Consider the following 20,517-nt stretch of genomic DNA (forward strand, 5'->3'; position numbering starts at 1 on the left):
TTTTCAATTATTTATCTAAAAAAGGTTGAAGTAAATAAACACAAATCGAGCCCCACCGTACCTTATAAAACTATTCGAACTCAACGCCTTATGCAATGCAATGCGTAGTGCATTGCCTAACCACAGGCGCTAAACGGTTTCATCGCGCCTATCAAACTATCGCATGATATGCACTTCTTTTAAATCGCACTTGGAATAAATTTGATTATCTAATAGGAGATGTTTATTTTGGTAAAATACAGCCTTTCTATCAGTTTTTTTAAAGTGGTAAAAAATCATAAAATTCATTATTGACTAATATTTAGAGCAGATTAAAGCATTAATCACTATTGCAAACAGTTTCGGGTGAATTTATGTCCATTTTCTGTTGAAATTATCCCATCCTTTCTAATGCGCTTCTCGAACAGTTGGTGAGAAAAGTGTTCAAAAGGGTCAACTTGATTCAATTAAACAACAATCAAATAAATGGTTAGATTTGGTATTGAATAATAGACATTTACCGATACAATAGCAAAAAATAATATGAAAAATGAAAGCGTATAACATATCACTCTTAAAACATTTAAATTTGATGTTATAATGAATATATGAAATAACATTATATTAAAACGAAGTTAAAATATGGAGCTAGTATAATTATCAAAAACAATCAGTGTTACACATTTAGCAATGCTTTACTATATTTTCATGAAATTGTTTCTTCTCCATGTTCCCTTTGTCCATTTTGCGTTTGACAGCCCTGTCGCGTTACCTGTTACCGCCGCAACGGCACGCCAAACCATCACCGACAACACGCACGGTGGTTCACTCTCGTTTGAAATCTCGCCCGGAACGGCACGTAGCGCGTCACTCTCTCCGTGGTACAGTCCCAGTTGGAATACGGTTGGAACGCACGTTTACTCTGAGTGTTTTAGTGTGAAGGATATCGTGCCTTAGTAGCAAACACACACACGCACAACGTCCTCTCCTTGATATTGTCCGGTAGGTAGTGCTTTACAAAATCGTTCATTACCCCCCGCCGCTGTTTTTGCATCGTTCTTCGGTTTGCCCCTTAGTGTGCGTCGGCGATCGGTTTAGTGTGGTGTGGATTGGATTAGAAGGAAGGCATTTAGAAGTGTTGTATTTAAATTGTGACCCGCTGCTCCAGCGGCGAAGCTTTTCTACGATTTAACCTTTCGAGGGAAGTTCAGTAGTGTGTGTGTTTTTTATTTCTCTGCCCTCCTCAAAGTAATACACACAAAGGCAAGGCTAAACTGTGAAAGGCATGCTTTTTTTAATGTAACGATTGTGCAATGGCTCGCTTGTAGAGTGGAGCGTCGTCCAAGCGATCGAATCGTAGTTTTGTGGTGGTTGTTTATAAAATAAGTTTGTGTGTGTGTGTTTAAGAAAAGGATGCTGCAATGTGATGTGTGCGAAACAAAATAAGCCAGTGTGTGTGTTTAGTTGTGTTGGTAGAAGTAAAGATGTGAAAAGATACTTAACCCTCAAGGTTATAGGGCAGCAAGCGGTAACGCTGAGAAGCGAATGTGCAGACAGTGGGGAGATGCATCTGAGAATTGGCCGTTGCTCGATGTAATCAAAGGCCTAAAGCGTCCGGCACGCACATGCACAAACTGGTTGTAATAATAACAATAATTTATCGTCCCTGGTTGAGTGTGTGAAAAAAGTGTCTGTGCGGGCGTCTTACTAGAGGGCATTTTTGAGTGTTCCTTTCTGTGGTTTCGCCAAGTGACGATCAGTGATGCCTCGCGGAACAGGTTGACTGGTGGCTGTGTAAAGTGGTTGATATTTTTTATGGTTTCTTAAGCATCTTCTGTGGGTGTGTGTGTTCTTCTCGATGTGTAATGGCGCTCTCTCTCTCTCTCTCTCGGTGATGTTCGACGAATTTGGGCATTTTTTGTGGGTTCGTTTTAAGTTTTGTGGTAGCATTTTGATCCCACTGTCTGATCCGGGAGGAAAAGTGGGAAATTTACAAGAACAGATTGCATAAGCGCGCCCCAGCGGCTCACCCCAAAAACAGACCCGCGCAGAGTGAACCCGCGCATGTGATGCTCAACCTGCACCTGACCCCTCCCCCTTCGAACGTGCTAGCGCGATCGAGCGCGAGTCTACGGCTTGTTTGAGCGATTTTGTAAGCGCACCAGAGCAGTACAGCGTTTGCCAACCAACCTCGCCGACGCGACGCCGGCATGAGCGAGTTGAGCACGATACACGCAGCCTTGCAGCGCAAAAGCGCTGCCCTTTCGAGTGTAGTTGTACGCGAAGTGGGGCCGCCGCTTTCAGTGTGTTGGTGTGTTGGCGGGCGCGCGTGGTCGTCATGGCAGCTTGAAACTTGTTTTCTCAACAAGCTTTACCCCAGCAAGAGCTGGGAAAAAGAGCCAAAGCCTCCCTTTATCATCTCCTTTGCCCCCGTGTTTGCGTCCGTGCGCACGTCCGCGCGTTGGTCATTAGGCGGGTCTTTTTTTTTGCTTCCAATGCTCTCTCTCTCTTTTCTCACGTCCCCTTTTGTAATCTCCACCGAATTTAACTGTGTGGTCACCACCGGAGAGGAGAGGGTGGTGGTGGTGGTACGCGAATGTTGGCCACCGTGTTACTGGCAACGACATTCCAGCTCCTCCCTGCCGCCGCCGCCAGCAGAAAAGCAACTGCAGCTGCAACCCAGCCACCAGCCAGCAAAAGTGACGTTCCCTTTCTATGCGCGCGATGAAGTCACCAGGCCTGGGCTTGATGCTCGATGAAACTGAGTTTGGTCGAGCGCGGGTACGATCGATCAAGTAGCGCAGTAAAGCAGACGCAGAAAGGTGTTGTTGCTTTTCTTGGGGGGGGAGGGGGGGGGGAAGGGAGGCTCTTTGACCTCTCTCGGGTGGTTTTGGAGAGGAAGCGTTGAAATAAAAACAACAACAAGAAAATGGGCAAAAAGATAATTTTAGGTCTGCGCTGGAATGAACTTGGTGTGTGTGGGTTTTTGTTTTTGCTGCTTCCTTGCGAGCACCAATTAATAATTCCAAAACTCCACGTCCTTCGCTGGGCAAAATCTCTGCTGCCGGGCGCAATTAACCGACCGAAGGGTGCGCGCGCGCGTTCTCGCGCGCTTTATTGCGCGCATTCCAACCGCAAGAGGCCCCCGTGGCATGAACCAGTAGGTTGTGTTGGTTTCGTAGTTTCTTCTCGCTTTAAATCGACTTTAAAAAAAAAAAAGTTAAGAAGAAACAGACTATGTGTTGTTTATTTTGTCTCCAGCCACTTGTGTTTGGACAGCAAAAGTCTGTTTCTGCTGCAGAGGTGGGAAGCACTTTGCTGCTGTGCTAGAAACGAGCAATCCATCGGAGAAGCAATCCACAGTGTGCCGCTTTTTTCAAAGTTACGATTCGGTACGATTGCTTAGAACGGCGGTAGCTGCTTCCCCCACAAACCATTTACCATAGCTAATGTGGCGATGGCATTGACCCGAATTGGTATTGGAGGGCTTTGGCGTCTCTCACATTTTATGGGAAGTGGATTTCGCAAGCACACGATGAGGGACGAGCATATATGAGCGAGGGATGGATTTGTGATGGAGTGGGAATTAAGATTCCGTTCGATTAATGCATATGAAAACTGATTTCCATAACTTCATGTCATGCATCATATGCTCCTCTGTCATGCCAGAACTACTCTTTGTGCTGTGCTGTTCCGTTTGCGTGATCATCCGTTCTTGCGATACATCCGGTATGGTGGGTTTATTTTTCGCTAATGAGCGAGGATTTTTTTAAAGCTTGAATATTTATTTATACTTAGGCTAATTGAGTGAATCAATTCAGCTAAATTTAATTTGTTGCACTTATCTGATAGAAGCGTTCATTGTCATTGGAATCCACCTATTTGACCGTCCGGTCGAGTTATATCTTACTAAATTGGATAATTTATTGAATCAATTATTTATAATTGAAATGAATTAATTCTGTTTCATTACAATACAACAATTTCCAAATCATAAAAATAAAAATGATTAAGTCATATCAAAATATCTTAAAAAAATTGGACATGCTACTTTAAAGGTACGAATAGATCTAGCGTAAAAACTGCCCTTTTGGTTTCTTTGAACACTTGCTAAAATATTATGAATTATGCACCAAATGAAGCACCAAATTGATATGTATCATTTTTTTTACTAATTTTCAATCAAACATTTTCACGCAAATGATAGTTGAGAAGGTCGAAGGTTGAATATAGAAAATAAAATAAATGATTTTTTTTTGTATATTATTTTTCTTTCATGTACCCATCGTTTATATACACAGACATTAATCGTCCAATTTTAGCTTATTTTGTTGTTAATATGACAAAAATTACAAATCACAATTAAATACTGCAAACGTCAAAATAGGACCTAATGGAATTAAATGAAAAACCGAGAAGGTTTACGATTGTAATAGTAATAAAATATAATTTAAATTAAACGTTTACAGATGCTGTGAACTATAAAAACTAATTATTTATAACGTAAACAGCATGATACTCATTAAAAAATGTATGTAAAAACTACTTAAATATGCATAAAAACTAAAGAAAAACACGGTGTGACAGTACAAAATCATGCCCTTTCCTAATCATGCCACTTGATATGATTTCCTGTTGACACAAAGCAATCATAATGTTAAGAATGTGACAAAATCGCTCGAAATTCTCAAAACAAACAAAGAATCATAAACACGTCAAACAACCCAAAAGGGAAGCTACCGCGTGTCTATAGAAAGGTCTGTGCTACCTATCCCCAGCATAAGGGAAACCCAAGAAGCTAGATCACCTCTCGATCATTTTCCCACAACTGTGCGGCAAGCTCGTAAATTGTCACACAACGTGCCCTAAGATTCCTTAGGCCATTAAAACTCGTCATAAAGACTCCCGTGGCATGTGTCCGCTGGGGTGCGTATGTGCGTGTGATCATACGGATTTTTTCCGTTCGTGGGTCGTAAATTTGACAACGAATCGCTTGTTTACGTTTCTAATGATACCGACAGCCCACGGTGTAGTGTGGTTTTTCGTTTGTTTTCGATTTATTCACCAAACCCCAGCTGCCGGCAGTGACAGCGAGTCGCGCCCTCGCTACAAGTCGGCGCACACACCCGATGACGCTGGTGTTGTTGGACGAAATTTAGCGCGTCGTTAAAAGAGCGTGCGTCGTGTCCGTGTCTTTGGGATAGGACGTAGTTGCGTTGGCGTATTGTGTCGGAATCGGAATGGGAAGCGGATGGATCTTGTTTGATAGTGCGCACGCCGAGCGTATCGCCCCCGGGATTTTGGTGCCCCGTTCGAAAAGGAAGCCCATGTTGTGTGCGGTTATCGTTATAATGGCTTTATTTAGAAATCGTCAACCGAAACGACCGAATGTGGTGGGCGCGCGCACATCGATCGACGTTGGGGGGAGCGATCGTACAAGTCATTGAAGGGCATCAGCTTAAGAAAGTTTGAAGTAAATTGTTCGGTGCCCATTATTCGTGCTCTTAATGTCGAGGGCGAAACAAAAGAATGAATATGATGCATTGTATTGCGGGATGGAATAAAAGGGGACCAATTTCTTACAGTCATATATCTGAAGAAGGCTTTGTGATGTGGAGGCATGACTGTTAGGAATGGGATTAAACATGATCCTCACGTAAGTGACATTTCGTTCTGTGTTTTTGTGTTAGGTTAGTAGTTCATGGAGTGGTTAGATTGTTGCTTCAGTTCTTTATTTCAACCTCTTGAAACGTCGGACTCGTTTTCAACGGACTTTCGCATATAACTTAAGTATTCTTTAGTCTTCCTATCATTTCGTACATCTCCAACTACTAAAGACTATTTCAATAACTGTTTTGAACAACTGTGAACAAATTTCATACTCCATAGAAATAGTAAGAACATCTCAAACTATAAACCAATCTACTATTTCCCATATGTTTTACTTATTTGTGTGAGACTTCCGCTATGCTAGTCTCAAGAAGATTCAAGAAATATACTAGTCCCAAGATATCTTCTACATCAACCAAAGTGGACTGTTTTATACTGCTATACTTAATATCAGTTTGGACTGACTTGTTGCTTAGCAGATGCTTGCCGATTCTGACTCAGATAAAATCCGAACCACTAATTCCGCCCGGATTCGGAGTTGTTTGGAATCGTTTGGAGCCGTCCGGAATCACTCAAAGTCGTGCGAAGTTGTCCGGAGTCGCCTGAAGTCGTTTGGAGTCGCCGGGAGTTGTTTGGAGTCGAAGTCGTCCGGATTCGGTTGTAGTCGACCGGATTTGGAGTCATTCTGTGTCGGAGTCATTGGGAGTTGTCCAAAGGCGATCGGAGTCAACAGGAGCGGTCCTTTTTTTGTCTTTCACTTTGCACGAGAACTTCGTATACAGGCCTTTGTTTCGAAGGCCGACTCCGGCCTACTCCATATGACTCAGACTACGAACGACTCCTGACGACTCTGGACGACTCCGAACGACTTCGGACGACTTTGGACGACTCCGAATGACTCCGGACGACTATGGATGATTCCAGACGGCTCCAGACAATTCCGAACGATTCCGGATAATGCTGGGCGGATCTACCTTCGGGAGTCGGTTCCGAATTTATCGACTCCGAATTTTTTTTCCAACTTCAACCGTCACTAGTGCAGACGTTCAATGGATCCCAAGATTAGATCTGAACCAGTAGGCTCAAAGCCTCTATAAAGAAAAGGTAAAGTTAAAACCCTTCCCAGAGGTCACTGTTATTTGTTGAATGTGAATACGCTTGGTAACAAGCCGTCCATGCTTCAAGTCTCCTGTTTTGTAAGCTCTGCATGTTGCAGGTCTGTGTCTTATTCTGATCTATGTACACAATAACTGTTGGCGGTGGAATAAGCCTTACTGCTGATGGAATAAGTCTTTGAGCACATTAACATCACATCGTGATACAGTAATCTCCATGTAACTTCTAAACCAAAGGAACTGCCAGGTCTTGGGGGTCACTACAGAAGTTCTTATAAGTTTGAAGAATGCGTAGTATAGAAGAGATAAGTTATAAGATCTTGTTATCAAAACTGATATTAGTAACTTGTAATTCGCTTGATGGTTGCGAGGTGATACATGGACTCTTCTAACTTTTATTATTAGACGCAACAGTTCATGGCACTTATAGGCATAACACACATAACGAGAGGCGAATCTCATACCCAATCAATTGTAGATCACCACAACCAGTGACATCACTGGTTCACAATTTTGTGCATCAAACATGGAACATCTGCCAACACTTACCTCCAACTTCACCAAAACTTCCATCTATTTCTCTGACCCGCCCTTTCGGCGACTAATAATGTCGTCAGCGAACCATTGCACCTTCTACAGAGACATACAAGCAACGGTACCGCGTTCATTGAAATTCTCTACACCAACCGGCAGTGTACAGAGTGTAGGATCGACACCACGAACCCAATGATCCGTCAACTCATTCATGCGGACAAAGGGCGACACGTGACTGGATCAGTACAGGCGAGCGCGCGCGCGCGTGCATGGTGAAAACCGTTGCACAACACACAGCCTCAGATGTAAGCCTCGGCGATGTTATACGGAAATGTGTCGTAAAACTAGCATTTATTTTAGTTTTTTTTTTGTTAAAAAGGCTAGTAGTGGTTAGATCTGGCCGCAGATGATGGGGCGCGTGTGTGTGTGTGGGGGGGGGGGGGGGGCGAGATGTTTTAGCTTTGCGTTTTAAAAATTAGTTAAAAGATAATGTTTCCGGTCACGTTTGCCCTGATAGCTGTGGTGTACCGGTGGTGCACGCTCTGATGTCACCTGGTGTAAGATTTAAACGCAAAACCCAAACCAAAAACCAACCAACCCCCAACAGGAAAGGAGTTATAATTTATCTCTACTGCTGTCTGCATCCATCATGTTGTGGCCACGGGAAGAAAACTGTATCGTTTGGAAACTTTTTTTTGGTGTGTTGCCGGTCGTGCTGCATCACTCAAACACTTTCACTCTTTTGACTTTGGGAGCAGTCCAATATGCACTGTTTTGTTGCTACTTCGCCACCACATCTCTGCCGTGAGTGGTAACGATTAGCATAAATCATTGAAATAATGCGTTCCATTTACATTCAACATTTCCACAACGGTTGACGACGATGCCCATTTGCCAGTTGGGGCACACATTGTGACGACCCCTGGTTGGTGGTATGCTAACGAGACGACTCGTCTGGAGGCGATGAGGAATGGAAAAAGATGATAATTTTTCCACCGATAGGTGTTAGGAAAGCGGGGGAAGGTGAAGAAATTCTAGCGCTAAAAGTGCAGATGTGTGTTAAATTGTTTCCTCTCTTACGAAACTGCTTTCGGGAATAATTTACGATCGCATTGAGGCCGTCGAAGCGGAACAGGAACTGCCTCGGTGAGGGGTCGCTAACGCACTTCTCTTCGTAGCAGAAGGGTGTCAACTTTTGGTTAATTTTTCCTCACCATTTTTTCCAGACTGGACACGACCGGAAGGGTCTAGTGACTCGCAAGCTTGCAATGGAGCTGACAATGCGTGAACTGTTTTGAATGGGAGTGTAGAGTGGCATTAAACGAAAAAAAAAATCAAATGCACACCGCTAGAAAGAATCTTCCCTATGGTTTGGTGCGCGTCACAAAAAGGCGGAAGTGTAATTAATTAAGTTGTACGTTTGGGCAACCACGCACACTCTTGCCTGCTTTTGACCAATAGAATTGGAAACAAAAATACACAAACGCGCAGGGAGAGTATTTAGAATGTGGTTGGATCATGCGATGCAGTGTTTGGTGTGGTGCAGGTGTGTTAGGAAAATTAGGAAATAACGGCCGCGTCCGCGAAGCTCAAGGCTCTCAAGATGTCCCAGCGGGGAGGGGCATATGTAGAGAGAGATAGGAAAGATACTATGATAATTAAAATTATTTTAAATATTCCTTTTATCCACTTTTGTCTCTATCGGTTTACGTTAAGTTTAAGCGATCGATAAGCAATATGCTAAAATGCTTTACTTGAAAGCCTGATCACGTACTAGCGATTAGAAGGAAATAAGTAACACGCTGTTATGAGTATCAACTAAGCAATCGACTTTTGAAGTATAGTGTTAAGCAGAGCTTAACGTGTCTGTGGGGATGTAAACAGGGAAGCTCAAATTGTGTGGGATTATTTGATGAGCTGTAAAAACTCTTTGCTCAACTGGACATGTAAAGCATCCAAAACTGATACATTATCTCACAATTTCACTCGAAATAAAATAAAAAAATATAAGCTTAGAAGAAGCTTAGGAACTTTTACGTTTTGTTTATTGTATTCAATTGAAACTGATTCCTATCCCGGTTCTTATCTCGTGTTCGGAATCAATTCCGGAGCCGATTCCGATTCTGGAATCGATTTCTATTCCGAAATCGAATCCTATTCCGGAATCGAATCCTATCCCGAAATCGGTTCCTATTCCGGAATCGATTCCGAAGCCGATTCCGAAACCGATTACAGAACTGATTTCGGAGCCGACTCCGATTCTGATTCTGGAGCTGATTCCGAAATAGATTTCGAAGCCGATTCTTACTCGACTCCGCAATAGAAATTGGCCCCAACATCGCAATCAGCTCCGGAATCAGAATCAGAATTGTCTCCAGAATCAGTGTAAGTTGTAGAATTGAAATCAGGAGTCTTAGACACGAAATAAGTCCCGAAATCTCCATGAGAATGGGTCTTTTACAAATAAATTTGGACCCAAACGCCTATTTTCATGGAGATACCGAAATCGAATTTATTTCCGGAGCCGACTCTAATTGCGGAGCCGACTTTGATTCTCGAGCCGATTCCGATTCTTAAGCCGATTCCGATTCTCGAGCCGATTCTGATTACCGAGTCGATTCCGATTCCAGAGTCGATTCCGTAACCGATCCCGGAAATTGATACCGGGCTTACTATCCCAATGAATTCTACAAAAATTCGGAGCTAGTTGGAATCGATTCCGACCAAAACTTAATTTTTCCCATCACTACTTTATTCGCTATCGCATATATTCCTGCCCTTACGTTTGTAATAGTTTTATTTAAACACATTCTATTTCCCGCTCGCTCCCTTCAACGGGCTCCAAACAATACGCGGGTGCTGTCGTCTAGCCCGTATTTACTGAATGTACAATGAACTTTACCGTTCTCCGCGCTCAAACCTCAAGCGAACCCCCAGTTTGAGCGTACATTGACACGTTTTCGCTCCTTCATCAATCACGCAAACGGCACGCAAAGTGTCCATAAAAAGCGGCAGTCCAGGTTGACACTATGCCCCATCCCCATTTCCGGTTTTTCCCCCTCTGTTACTGTTGTTACACACAGCACAGAGTGGGCCAGCAAAGTGCCAGGTTTGACCAGGGTGTCCCTCGTCCATCGACCGATTGTCCTGGTAGCTCGGGACAATAGGAAGGAATGAAAGAGAGAGAGAGAAATGGAGAAAAGTGCAATTTTTAAAAACATGAACATGATTCCTATCGCATAGAACGTGGGTGCAATGACTACGAATGCTATTAAGGACCAGACAGGAAGGGTCAGTCACCTTTTGTTGCTGTGTGTTTTTGTGTCTGTGAGAGGGAAAATTAAAGTCACAAATCGGAAAAAAACATCAAAACCATGTCACTTTTAATAGAATGATGTTTATAATGGGTTTTAATTTGTTTTGTGGTGCATTACTATGCCACACTGCATCACCGGCCGAACACCCGGCTATACTAATTAATCTTCAGTGAAACTCCCCTATACACATTAGCGGGCAACTTTCTTGATCGCACCAGGTTTCGGATCGATTCATTGTTGTTCACACAGCACCAACCGATTTCCAACCGCTGCCACGTATGCTAATAGGATGCTAACAAGCTTGTTTGACGGTTGGTCCAACACTTGGAGATTAAAACTGGTTCGCATTCTTTACCACTTCCCACCCTAGCACCTCTCTAGCACTCTAGGATGTGGTCAATAAATTCGAAAATTCCAGCAAACCATCGGCCCCCGGCAAGTTTCCAAGCAACTGTTTTACAGCCCCGCCTAAATATTATCTCTTTCGCTTTGTGTGGTGCGTTTTATTGTGGTTCTTGTTTTTAAAACACTGCCAACGGTTTCACCTTGTCCTTCGGTCGTCCATGGCCGGCCTTCCTGCTTATCGATACGGTATATTAATTTACCGTTTGAGTTCCTGAGTTTGAGTGTTTGAGCTCCCAAAATTATACGGCCTCTATTTTTTGTTTTCAAAACTATCTTTTTCTTGGAGTCTCATTTTCATAATAACTCAAACATGAGTGTTCAATAATTCTTTTCCGATTTAAAGCTTAAAAACCCCAAATCCACCGCCCAGTCGATTTTCTACTGGGCGGTGGATTTGGGGTTTTTAATCTTTAAATCGGAAAAGAATTATTGAACACTCATGTTTGAGTTATTATGAAAATGAGACTCCAAGAAAAAGATAGTTTTGAAAACAAAAAATAGAGGCCGTATAATTTTGGGAGGGACTAATTATAGGGACTAGGTCGTTGAAAGTTACGATCCGATCGGGTTAAGAGGCTACGATTATCGTATTTTCTATGGTAGAAATTATGAGGAGTATTATGCATTTTTAATACCGGCTACATTCTCACATCTTGCATCATAGAAGGAGTTGACTCCATTGTATTTTCCGAAACCATTATGTTTATAAGCCGTCTTAAAAATAATGTTTTAGTGATAATTTGACACTAAAATATGAACAAATAAACTCCAACTAGATTCCAATGATATTTTAACAATGAAAATTGTTGCTTTTTTCCTGCGGAAACGGAATTTCCTACAAGTAATTTTACTGAAAATGCGGTTTCTTTGCTACCAATTACGTTTAGTGATCATGAGAAGATGAACGTCAAATATTGTTTTTTTTTTTAATATCGCACAAAATATTAATCATATAATATAATATAAAGTATTACTAAAGAAATGGAATAAAAGATATTCTATGCTGCAATTTTGTTAAATATCATGTGAAAAGCTATTTAAATGTTTTTTTAATCACCTTCTCTTCCACGCGATCATAAAATGGATCTTTTAACTGAAATTCCTTGCTTACAACACAAAAATAACAGTAATTTCCCGGAAGAAAAACGAAAGCACAGATCATTGCCATCGCTTGGGATCGATGGGAGCAGCCTATCGTTATTCTAATGCGCACTCGAGCCTTTACCTTCTCTTCGCACTAACAAATCACACGCCATGCTAATTTCACACCTCTGCATTTGGAGTGCTCTTTTCGAATTTAAATTCAAAACGCGCCCGACTGCAAACTACTCCGAGCGATAAAAGCAAAGCCCCTCAATCGTTTGCTTGATTGGTGTGTGCGGTTCGATCGCAAACTTGCAAATGTTTGCTTTCACAACCTTTTCTTTTTATTTCTTCAAAGTTTAGTGCTTAGCCATTCCTCAGATCGATTCGATTGTTATGCTACGGAGCGCACCGTTTGCGCATGGATCTGCCACAAAACTTGAAATTGTAGATTGCGGACGGTTACGTAAAACGGTTGCGACAAAATCCCGTACCCTCAATGCTGCTGTTTGTGTACAATTGCTGATGGTCTCTTAAGCGCTACTAAAAGTTTATCTAGTGGGTTTAGGAGTTTTTTTTCTCTCCCAAAAATAAGAGCCAGTAGCCGTGGGAATTGGTAAAGGTAAACATTGCTCTTCGCTCCGTATGACGATTGGCACAAGCACAACGCGTACCTGTACACCTTCCCCCACACTGTATACACAGTGGTCATATGACTCAAGTCACGAGTTGAGGACGGGCGTCCTCGGAGCAAAACAGAACGTAACATTCCAGCAGCATTGATCACTTTTGCTGGAAATAGAACGCTTAATTGGAGCTAGTCATACAAACGAGTCACGTTCTACGTGTACCTGATTGTACAGCGTGTAATGATCGACGCTGTCCTTCCACGCCGGCTTCGGGTCGTGTGTCAGTGTTTTGAATATTGATTTGCTGGCGGTAGAACCGAAAGCAGCAAAACAAACACTATAATTAAGCAAACTTGTGAAATCCGTATGGAAAAGCTATTATAGATGAATCATAATGCGTCGCATGCTCATAATCGCGCGGAGATCACATTCCTCCACGCCGTCGCCGTAGATTTATGTTTCGTTGGGACGATGAAATCGAACCGCTTAGTATAATGTTGTGTTGTGTTGTGGATTAACAGACAGCTCTTCTTCTTCTAAGTGCTGCCGCTGCTATGGCGCGGTTATGAGCTTTTGATCGTTAGCACTTGTCACGGTGCTTCCGATGATCAAGCGGCCCGAGGGAGTCGCCGTCGACACATGGGTGTGATTTTGACAGCGGATATCAGACGGATTCGGGGGATTCGGTCTTCGATAGCACGAAATTTATAACCCAACCCAAGATTGAAGGGAAAAGGAAGGAATCAGCGGATCGTGAGTGTGCGGAAGCCAGTGGAGCTGAAATGCGTGAATTAAAGCGTTGTGTGTGTCGTTGGATGAATATTTATTTTTAAACCCGTTTAAGCGCTGTTTTAACGAAGCAACGTGCTAATCCATATGGTGGATTGAGGAGGAAGGAGTTATTTTTAGCTGAATAATGTTACCAGTCAGACTTTGCCTTTAGGTTTAGAGATAGTAAAGCCAATATCCTCTCTTATTACTGCAAAGTACTTTCATGTACGTCCTCAAAGTGTTTAATGTAGAATGGAAAATGCAGATTTTGTTTGGGAAACGTTTATTCCGATTTGAACTAAAGAAGTCCATATGTTTCTGTAGTTTTTGAATACCTTAGTAGAAGTCCATAATCAAATTTACTAGTTATATTTTCAATTCTTTTTTATCTATTATTTTGTATATAAAAAGTATTCCGGCGATCAGATGTTATGAACTGATTGCTTTTGCAAGTTATAGATAAATAATTTGTTTTTAAATTGATTCATTTGCATTCCGACAACTAGTTACTTACTGATAGCTACTCGTATTGATAGATACGGATAATTCGTTATTTTTATTAGGCAATTTAATGTTTTGTACTTACAGGGTTTCCCGCGATTTATTGGTCAGATCCCATGATTTTTTGGTGCGTTCCCACGATTTTTTGATCGTATCCCATAGATTTTTGGTTCGTTCCCATAATTTATTGGTATTTTCCGATTGGATATCAATTGGATCAAAAAATTCTGGGAAACGGCCAAAAAATCGTGTATTTTCCGATTGGATATCAATTGGATCAAAAAATTCTGGGAAACGGCCAAAAAATCGTGAGAACGCACCTAAAAAATATGGGAATCCACCAAAAATTGATGGAAACCAACCAATAAATCGTGCGAAACCCGGTATTCGGCTCTGACAATCAGCTACTTGTAACTAGTTACTGATACTAGCTACTAGCCGCTGTTAATTAGTTATTTGACGATCAATTACTTGAACCTGGTTACTGTAAAAAGCTGCTAATGGAAGTGTTAATAACAACCTTTCAAATAGCTCGTACAATGTACTTAAATTGTTATATGCCCCGCAAAGTGTTAAAAAACGCAAAGTATTAAAAACATCAAATTGCTCTTAAAAAATCGAAACATCCCATTCAAACGGTTAAATTTCAAACCTCTTCAAAGACAAATCATGAGAGCGAAGCGTTATTCCTGTTGTATCGACAGGATTAAAAGATAAAACTCTCCTAAACGGTGTGTTAACAACCAGTGGTACAAGTGAATTACTTGATAATGATCGCCACACCATCTAAATTTCTCCTGTGGTTCCCATTCGTTTCATTAATCTATTATACTTGTATCGTTAGGTTTAATGGGCGTAGTGGTAGCGTCAAGATATGATTGTGGCTGCCCTACCACGGAACAACTTTTATGCCCGCGAGGTGATCCTTTGCAGGCAAAGGAGAGTCCAACCTTAGCAAGGAGCACCAACAACACAAAAAGTCCCGTCCCGTAAGCGTCGTTGCACAACGATTGAATGGAAAAAGAGGCAAAAAACGCTTCAACTTTCTCTATCAGTGTGTGTTTGTTGGAACGTAAGCATCCCAAAAAGAGGCATCAAACGAAAAAACAGATTTAAACGATGATCGTTAATGATTTTTAGTTGTGCGGTGCATTTATTTTTCTTTTCTGTGCAAAATTTCACATCACACAAAAGATGAAACGACGATCAATTTCTCCTAAAAACCCTAATTGCCACTAACGCGCCTCACAGTGTTCACGATGCGGCGCCGGGAGGGCTCCATGTTTCAAGTCATACACACGGCCCAGTGTGTGTGTGTGTCGTAACCGCCCGATGCCATATCGATGGAACATGCTTCTCCAAACCGGCGACTGGTGGACTGGTACCACTAAAAAAGCCGCTGGCGACATAATCGGGCCCTCACGACGACACCATTAGACGGTGGTCGTCGTCGTTGCCTCCATTCCAACTCACTCCTCGAGTACGTGATGTCTGGTCTGGTCTGGGCTGGAATGGGTTTGTTGCATAATGCCATCACTTTACACGCCAAAGTAATACACGCCAGCATCATCATTGCCGAACCGGCCAAACAAGGGGATGGGCCGCTGCAAGTAGACCAACAATGCGTGGAACGCGTTCCGTTCCCAAAAACCACTCCAGAGATCAAGAGCGGAAGGCTGAGTGTAGGCTTTAGGAAACGTGGCACACACGCACACGAAAAGCGAAAGTACCGTGCGTGTGCGTCTCGCTCACTCGTTCCCAAGGAAACCGGAACCCGACCGGACGGACGGTCAGGGACGGTGAACGGTGCGGACGGTTGTTTGTAAAGCGGCCGGTGCCGCGATTTCGGCATTGACCCTCGGACCGTTCCTTCCGACGGTTTTGGGTGGACGCGAGGTTGCGTTCACTTTTCCTTTCAGGCGCGACACCGCCGGAAAGGGGATGGTCACAAGAAGTGGTCAGGAAGTTGTGGTGCGGTTGATGGCAGATGCGATCGTTTCGATGTGAAGAAAATGTTTGATCAGTCCGTCCGATAAGCTGTGTCGAGATCGATTGGGTGAGATTGGAAACGATTTGTATGTTGAAGGACAGCCAAATTGGAGGGTTTGAAGATTGAAGATCTTCAAAATGGGGGGAAATATCTCCGTTAATCAGCGACATTGGTGGCAATGAACGTATTTTCTCTTCAGTGAAGTCTAGCTACAAATATCACAACGCTTTCTGAAGATCTCTCTTCCGTAAACATGTCGAGAATTAATGGAACCTTGAATTCCAATATAAAGAGCAGGGTGCTCCCCTGCATGAGTGCAATATGTTGACAGTTTCAGCGCCATATTACGTGTTAACATCCGAAGCAATTCTCATCAAAACGCCCACAGATGATGAGGCCAAGAATATTGAAATGACTTTAGACCTTGAGCCGTTCAGAACCGTATGATCCGGTTGCGGAACAAACTGTTCTGCATCGGAGTCAACAACGACATCAGCGACCCGTAGCGTTACAGATCTTCCAAACGACGCAAACACCTCCGGCCCCGGTGTATGACCTTCGGCCATGGCATGCGGATCCACATTGCGTCCGTTGCGACCAGTCATCGTTGGCTGTGGTTGAGCCTACGATTACCAACACACATGACACACAATATCTGTGCCAACTCGGGCTGACAACCGTGGCCTTTACCGGTAGCGCAAGGCGACGACGGTGGCCGCGAACGGGAGCGCACGGTTTAACTACCCGTGCACCCCCGGGCCACGCTCGTCGCGTCGTACAATTACTATGGACTTACATTAAACTCAATTAAGCAATTGACATCGGGAAACGATCCATAAGGGAAAGGGGGAGAGGGATGGAAGCAATTCTACCCTTCGGTTGTTGCGGTGGAGTTGAAGGGGTAAAGTGTGTGTTTACCCGTAAAGATTTGCACCGATCGTTGGTGCACGCGTGCCCATGCCGAAGGTGACACTTTGGAGTTCGTTGTCTATGAGTCACGCACGTTGGTGACTCGATGGACACGTTATCAGATCGTAATTTATAAGCGTGCCTGTAAATCAGGCGCGGAAAGTGCATGACACTAAGTGCGGTGTGAAGTGATCTACACATTGTTTCGTTTTTCGATGTCTATTTGTACTGCGCAGTGATTTCTGGAGGAACTTCTAGAACGTACTATGTTGTGAAATTCTCATTTGAGACGCAAAATACAGTTCAATGAGTCATGGACGCCTTGATCTTGGTTTTTGGAGCTCAACAACATAAAGAGTGATAAGACCCGAATTAAAATGTCGATCGATCTCCAAAATCCACCACACCAAAACGATCATAAATTTTCCCGAAACTAGTAACAGTGACATCAAACTGTCATGTTCATCTTCCGAGAGATACAGCTCTCCGAGTGATCATGATAGGTTTTGTATGTTAATGTAATCTTCAATAACAGCAAGAAATATGATCTCAAAAATGAAGACATCACCAACGATCTCTTACTTTACATCTGATAGGTTCTCTGCAGCGCGTCTTCCGTGAGATAGGAACGAAAGGGAAAACCACAAACCATGGGATCCGGCGGTAGAATGGACTGCTGCGGGCAGTGCGTAAAGTACAGCATGTTTGTGGCCAACTTTGTCATCTTCGTAAGTATCGATGTCTGGTTCGATCGTATCAAAAAGTCAGCGCAGCAATTGATCATTCTTGTACATTGACACACAACAGCTTGGCGGTGCGATCGTGTTCAGTTTGGGCATCTGGACGCTGGTGGACAAACACTTCATCAACGAGCTGCTCGGCACGAACCTGTTCTCCGGTGCGGTGTACGTGCTGATCGCCACCTCCGCCCTGGTTTGTCTGCTGTCGTTCTTCGGATGCATGGGCGCGGCCAAGGAGTACAAGTGTATGCTGCTGACGGTAAGAGTCTTGGGGGGCTCCAACAACTCCTCCCTGCTTAGGCCGTAGTGTAGTGTAGGCTTTAAATCCCAATTGGAACGATCAACGATCACGCTTCCCTCGCGTTACGCTTTTATTTTTCGTGCAATTAAAATGCTTTCATTTTTTGTTTTCCGTTTTACCGCTCGCACTCGCGCCTGCCAATGGTGCAGTACTTCATCCTAGTGTTTCTCATCTTCGTGACGATGCTGATCGGCGGCATCCTGGGGTACGTGTTCCGCGAGAAGGTGTCGCAAACGATGGGCGACGAGATGCGCTCGTCCATGAGTCTGTACGGTTCGCGCCGCTCGATCACGACGGCCTGGGACGAAACGCAGGAGCGGCTGAAGTGTTGCGGCGTCCGGAGCTACAGCGACTGGCGGGGCGACATCCCGCAGTCCTGCTGCCAGCGGACGCTCGATGGCTACAAGCCGTGCATCGAAAATCCGAGCCCGGAGAACATCTACATCAACGGGTGTCTGGAGATCACCTCGAGCTACATACGCGACAATGCGGCCATCATCGGTGGGGCCGGCATCGGGGTGGCGGTGCTGCTCATCTTCGGCATGATATTCTCCTGCTCACTGTTCCGGATGATCGAATAGATGGTGGTGCGCTGCTGCCGAGTGTCACCACTGTACACAACAAAGCTCTGAGTTTCCTGGGAGCTGAGCTCCTTGCGAGTGAGATGGGGTGGTGTTCTGGTATTAGGTAGAGATTTTCCAAACTTTGGTTGGAAAGGACAGGCTACCGAATACCTGGGACAAAGTATTGGCAAAAAAAACAGCAATATCAGCAAGCAAACCGCGGATAACACTATCTATTACCAAGATGCGCACAATATCTTTATACTACAATATCTTAAGCCTCCATCTCCATCGTTTCTTGTCCCTTTTGTAACGGTGAACTAAGCTGCCGTACCTAAGCTGGAGGGACACTGATCCAGCTCTTTCTACACTTCCGTATTCCGTCCAGAGCGTTCGGTGCCTCCAGCGCACAATTTTGTTTGTTGTAAAAAGCGTGCACAGAGCTCGATCCCGAATTCTCCCTACCTTTAGCTGTGCTCGTATGTAAGATTTAAGGTTTTTGTACATGTGCTTTCCCCCGTTTTGTTTTTTTTTCTTCATTTTCTTTTGTGAAGTGTCGTTTCCAGCAGCATCTCTGTGCGCTTCTCATCACATCATCGTACACGATAAGAAGATTTTAATTTTGTTTAATTTTAATTTAACACGATCGAAACACACGCAGCACGGACACACGCGAGACAAACCAACATCGATGATGCAAAATTACCGCTAGCGTGAACGATAATTGTACAACTTCCATGTGCTTTTATGTATGTTAGGTGTTAATAAAGAGAGGAGCGATAAGAACTTTAAACATTTTCCCTGTATTTCTTCCCGTCCTTATGCTGTACGCATGGTTGCGCTTGCTTGTAGTACTTTCTGCTTTCGTTCCTAGCGATAGTGGTGCTGGGCGTTGGCTCGGTGCTGGGGTACGCGTTTCGCGAGCGCATTGCACTCGGCCTGCAGGACCAAATGTACGAGAGTTTGGACCAGTACGGACGGCGCCGCCTGACGACCGTGTCCTGGGACATGACGCAGGAGGATCTGCAGTGCTGCGGTGTGGAGGATTTTCGCGACTGGAACGAGCGCATACCGGACTCGTGCTGTATGGATGATTACGGAGCGCGGAAGCGTCCTTGCCAGCAGCTGCAAACTTCGCTTACGATCTACCGGACGGGTTGCTATGAGGCGATCACGCAGACGTTGGTGCGCAATGGATTGATGCTGGGTGGAGCTGCCCTGCTACTACTGCTGGCGATCGTACCGGCTACGGTTATGGCATACTACATGTTGACTACTATCTGAAATGTGAGAAAATTAGGTGCAATAAAGATGCTATACCTTACGGAATGATGTGCGTTACTCTGAGTTTTGATGTAGATTTTAATTGGAGTAAGTAAATAAGACGATAACCCAAGGGGTATTTTCCAGAGTTGGTATAAATTCAATGAAAGCTTTTAGTTCACTGCTACATGTATAAGGATAAAGCGGGTTCCTGGATCTTGGGGCAAAATCCGTATCAATATCTAAGTCGAATCTATTACTGTTAACAATTCAGCATCTTAATAGTTCCAGTTCCTGGTTAGGTACAGCATAAGCTTTGCGAGAGTGCGGCAAAATTGGTTCCAGCCGCTGAAATGAAAAAAAAGTTCAAAGTTTGAACCGGAATTGATTCCATCAGCTTACAGACCTGAATATATATGTTGTACATTCCAGCTTTGGAAACAGTAGTTATACTGGAATAGGTGAATTCTTAGTTTCTAGATCGGTCTAAGTTGAGAGTCAATTCCAGAACTAGGATAGTTTTGAAAGGTTGGAGATCAGTTTCAGATTTTGGAAGGGTTCATGATCAGTTGCAGGGCTAGGATGGGTTCGAAGTAAGCTTCTATTTCTTATAGGATGAACCAGTAGCTGGACCTGAAGAGGTTTTTTTAACGTTTTCATACTGAGATACGTTCAATATCAATTTCGTATTTTTCCTATAAGTTTGTTTGCTGATATTAGTTTCAGATTTGGAAAAAATGATATCAATTGGCCGGACACGAGATGGTTTCATGATTTCTTCCTAAATTAGTAGAGGTTTGATGGTAC

The 20,517-nt window shown here is 43.6% G+C and overlaps 2 protein-coding genes across 3 annotated transcripts; both read left to right on the plus strand.

Annotated features, from left to right (window-relative positions):
- Nucleotides 1-790: 790 nt before the first annotated feature.
- On the plus strand, nt 791-19,240 carry LOC120957770 (tetraspanin-11-like). 2 transcript variants are annotated; one of them, XM_040380124.2, is made up of 4 exons: nt 791-985; nt 17,440-17,571; nt 17,651-17,842; nt 18,034-19,240. In XM_040380124.2, the coding sequence occupies exons 2-4, from the start codon at nt 17,494-17,496 to the stop codon at nt 18,463-18,465; spliced, it is 702 nt and encodes a 233-aa protein (XP_040236058.1). In that variant the 5' UTR covers nt 791-985; nt 17,440-17,493; the 3' UTR covers nt 18,466-19,240. The 2 variants fall into 2 exon arrangements, with proteins under 2 accessions (XP_040236058.1, XP_040236057.1); XM_040380123.2 differs by having other exon boundaries at nt 791-981.
- Nucleotides 19,185-19,788, plus strand: LOC120956268 (tetraspanin-9-like). The gene is made up of 2 exons (XM_040377649.2): nt 19,185-19,196; nt 19,300-19,788. The coding sequence occupies exons 1-2, from the start codon at nt 19,185-19,187 to the stop codon at nt 19,729-19,731; spliced, it is 444 nt and encodes a 147-aa protein (XP_040233583.2). The 3' UTR covers nt 19,732-19,788.
- Nucleotides 19,789-20,517: the final 729 nt, after the last annotated feature.

The sequence above is a fragment of the Anopheles coluzzii genome, chromosome 3 (genome assembly GCF_943734685.1).
Source record: "Anopheles coluzzii chromosome 3, AcolN3, whole genome shotgun sequence".
Taxonomy (NCBI): Eukaryota; Metazoa; Arthropoda; class Insecta; order Diptera; family Culicidae; genus Anopheles; species Anopheles coluzzii.